Source organism: Corvus brachyrhynchos, unplaced genomic scaffold, assembly GCF_000691975.1.
Source record: "Corvus brachyrhynchos isolate BGI_N302 unplaced genomic scaffold, ASM69197v1 scaffold229, whole genome shotgun sequence".
In the NCBI taxonomy this organism is placed as follows: domain Eukaryota; kingdom Metazoa; phylum Chordata; class Aves; order Passeriformes; family Corvidae; genus Corvus; species Corvus brachyrhynchos.
In genome coordinates this window covers 954,944-959,228 of record NW_008240042.1, presented here as the reverse complement: position 1 = coordinate 959,228, position 4,285 = coordinate 954,944, and the positions used below count along the sequence as shown (strand labels likewise).

The window sequence follows — 4,285 nt, the reverse complement described above, 5'->3', positions numbered from 1 at the left end:
ATCTGTAAAAATTTTTTTAAGTTAGGTTGATTTTTTCATTTGTGGTTTTAATAAAGTCTGGCAGAAGTGGAAGAGCTGACAAATTAAATTTACAAAGCAATTTTAGCTTCTGCTCCTCACATCCCATTATTTTTCCTCCAAAGGTGATAAAAACTTGCATTTCTGTCTCATTTGCATTTTGTCACTCTTGGTGAGGACCTCCTAATCCACGAACAGAATCAGAAGTAACAGCACATTCTCTTCACCAAAGAGACAGAACATATGAAAAAAAAAGTCTTTGTAACACAGACTGAGAGGAAAAACTTGAACCAAATCAAGTAACAATCTCTACCATATTCAATAAAACAGTTAGAAGCACTAAAGCTTTTTAAAACAAACTGGCTTTAGAGCTATTTTAAGTTAGTAATAGATCCCACTGTAAGTAATTTATTCTTCCACTCTATCATCTTCTCCAACCAGAAGGGTTTTTTATTTTAATAAACTAAGGGGGGCAAATATGAGGTAATGAACAGGAATTCACCTGATTTGTATACAAAGGAAATTCAAGGAGTTATTGCTGCCAGAAGTCAATTAAAAATAAAATTCACAATGCATGAGGAATAGATATCCATAGTTTGGCTTAGTCTGTCAAAAAAAGTAACAGAACAGACTAATACTTGAACAAGAACGTGCTTTCAAAGTTTTTCACAGAATAATCAGCTTCTTGAAAGTCCTTCTTTCCCTCTTCACTTTTAATAGGTGCTGAAATACACAAAGCCATATTCAATGTGGGCTGGAAAACTGTTCATTGAGAAAACTGACCAAAACAAAGCAGATCAACTTGTGTACTTCTAGGAGTAGAATTTCCAAAGACAATAAAATGAGAGTAGTAGAGTTTTGATGCTAGAAGTGAGCTCACTAAGCACTTTGTTACACTGCTGGACAGAGAAAACATTAGAGGTGGCACTCCAAGATGGAACACTGCTGAAGTGAACAACTTATTTGCTCAAGTAATCAGAACTAGAGAGGCTTAAATTTCTTTAGTAAGCAGCAGGTCAATTACTGTGCACTTCAGGTTTTTGACCTCCTGAGTCTTTCACATATAGAATGTGACCATCTCTTAAATACTTAAAGATGAGAAACATCAAGACAGCACTTTGGGCTTCTCTTGACTCTCCATCACAAAAAAAGAAATTCTACATATCCTAGAGCAAGTTGGAAAGGCATAACTAAGAGCAACATGTTTTCCCAAGAAATGAAAATTAGGACACCTAAAATCCCTGTTTAAAAAATAATCTCTTCACATTTGAGGGTGGTTATGCCATAAAGAATAAATATGCTAAACCACCTTTCTACCCAGATTTGCCCAGCCCTCCTTGCACTCTGGTCTAAAGATGCCTCAGTTTAATGATCAAAAATGCCCAAGACAGCACAGGTGTCCTCTTTCCAAAGCACAAGAAGCAGGCTAGCAGATCTCTGCTCCCATCCCTGAGGTACTGCAGCTATGAGTCACCACACAGAACGAAACCAAACAGGAGGGGATACGCTGGGCTCAACCCCATTCAGCAACAACAGATCACAGCATGATTGTCATACCCCCAGCTCGACCTGCACACACCCGAGGAAACACGCTCCGAAAACGACTGGGAAACAAACTACCAGAAAAGCCAGAGCTGGGAGTCACCTTTTCAGATAAAAGTTACAGATTTTTTGTACACCCACACAGAGAAAAGTAAGTACACCATTGCTAACCAGTACTTGACATGCCTTAAGTTTTGGTCAGCATGATTTCAGAGGTATTAATTGACAAAATAGTCATAGGTAACAAATGAACAGAGGCAGAAACTCCATGACAGAGGAATGATCATTGCTTTGTAGGGAGACTTCATATCCCTCATATCCCAAAAAGCTACATCAAAAAGTCAGCTTCAGAGGTTCTATTAAAAAAAAAAAACCTAGAAAATAATGGCTTTCTATAACAAAAACTACGAGTTTGTTGGCTGGTTTGAATTTTTCATACATATCAGTTTTAACAAAACCACTTGACCTTGAGACATCTTCCAAAATAGCTGATTTGCCAGCTAGCTGATGTTTTCCTGGGACTCAGGGAAATTAAGAGGCCTACTATTTTTGATATTGCCCCAAAATTTGGATTTTGCTCTCACATATCCAGGCAAAGTGTCCTTACTACCAAACTGTTGGTTGTGTCATGACACCCATCAGCTGATAAAATAACATGGGGCACAAGCATGACCTTTAGCCTCCCACACATAGGCAGGTGTGCTGAAATGGTAGAGGCGTCTTATCAGAGAGGTCAGGGATGCTGTTTAACTTGCAGAAAAAGTGAGAACACAGTTTCAAAAATTTCCAAGGCCAGAAACTCTCTCCTGTCTATCTGGGAAATGAAGATCCAGGAAAATGCAGGTCACAGGTTAAGTTCTCCAGAACTCTTAAATCTAAAATCAAGGATACTCTGAATCACACTCAAGTTTTTGATCCTCTCTTGTCCAAAATGGAACAGAACAGGAATCAAGGAGCCTTTACATTTTTGGTTATTCTGCTGAATCTCCTTCCACTGCTGTCATAAAATACACCTCCAGAACATCACCCAAAAGACCACACTAGAAACAGAGTAAAATTTAACACACTCATGAACAATTTCCCCCCACACAAGCATCCTAAACTCTAAACTATTCACCAGAATTTCTTTTTGAACCTCATGTCCGTATATGTGAGCACTGGGTTTTGTCCAGGACAATTGTCAAGTGGACTCCAAGTAACTTAAATCACTTCCTCTACTTGGAGCATCCATGAAACCTCTGATCTGCACTTTATTTTTGTCACTACTGCCATTCCTCTATATTGAGACTTTCACCAAACAATCTAGGGCACTACACTGTTAATATGAAAATATTCCAAAATAAATAAATGTTTATCATAACCCAAGAAGGTAACACCAAAAGACTTGAAACAGACATTGCACACAAATACTTAGTGACCATTAAAACCTGCACGTAGCAAAGAGTACAAATAATGAAATAACTGAAATGCAAACACCATAAAAACCAGTATGACTTCTGCCTCAACTTTCCTTGTTACTGAGCTTTATATTATTAAATGCTCTCACTTCCTGGTCTGTCAGAAACCACATTGTTTTAGAGTCAGAGCTCACTCAAAGGAAGAAGGAGGGACGATAATTGTTTTTAGAGATGTTTTAAGACCTCTAGTAATAGCAGAGTATCTTTGTCAACTTGAGAGTTTTTCTCCTAATGTTTGGTCTCCTGCATAAAGAAAACATTACTAACTAGTCTAATTGCTTTAAATAATGCAATTCAAAGCAATTGGCCCAAGAAGTTCAATGGTATATATTATGTTTGTAGCTTCAACAAGGAAAAGTTGTATCCTCAATGTTTAGTGAGATCTGTTATGAAATATTAGTTACATCCACACAGCATTCAAAAAATACCAGCTGAGTCCCTAATTCATAAATTAAAAAAGGACACTGAAACCATATTCTACTCTTCCCAAAAAGCAGACTATGTAACATGTTTCAATGAACTGTTCCCTGACACCCTCACCACCTGCACACAGAACATGAAAGTTCTACCTACTTCCAAAACCAACGGGAAGCAAAAAGGGATGTAAACATCTTCACAGGAAAAACTGTTTTGCCTTAAAACAACGTGTGTTTTGATGACAGTTTGAGTTACTAAATAAACATTTAACTTTCTTGTTGAGTACACCTGTTAAATGTTTAAACATAACAATACGCTTCTCAGTTCTAAATAAAGCAACAATTTCTCTGAGGAAAACAAAGGAGAAGGATGCTTAGAGTTGTTTCAAGTGTAAGTGTGTATATAAAGAGGCTCATATGCTTTTCTTCCAGCTTTTGTGGTAAGTGAAAAGAACATGGTTGAAATCCAGTGTATAAGCGTAATCACGTAAAAAATTATTAACAGAAAAATAACATCAAAAACCTGCAGATTCTTCTGCACACCCGTGCTGCTCTTTCCCCTCATTCAGGCAATCAACTTACCAGATTAAACACAGTGTCAACTATGTCTCTGTTGGACACTTCACCAACTTCCACCAGTCCTGTCAGCACAGCGAATTTCATCTTGATGCCTCGGATAGGGACTCCTGGATTCAAAGGCTGAAGCACACTTCCCCCTTCGGCAGCATTTCCTTCTTTTCCCGCTCCTCCTCCTCCATCATCACCTGTTGGCTGAACAACTTGTTTGCCTTCACTCGCCATGGCCAGTTCACCGCAGGCTACGGCTTCTAGCGCCAGCTCCACACGCTCGCT

The 4,285-nt window shown here is 38.4% G+C and overlaps 1 protein-coding gene across 1 annotated transcript in view; it reads right to left on the bottom strand.

The window, feature by feature from the left end:
• LRBA (LPS responsive beige-like anchor protein) overlaps positions 1-4,279 on the bottom strand; it is a 373,544-nt gene extending 369,265 nt beyond the window's left edge. The window contains exon 1 of the mRNA XM_017744109.1: positions 4,016-4,279. Coding sequence (XP_017599598.1) covers positions 4,016-4,234 — 219 coding nt within the window. The 5' untranslated portion in view covers positions 4,235-4,279. The remainder of the gene's footprint in view (positions 1-4,015) is intronic.
• Positions 4,280-4,285: the final 6 nt, after the last annotated feature.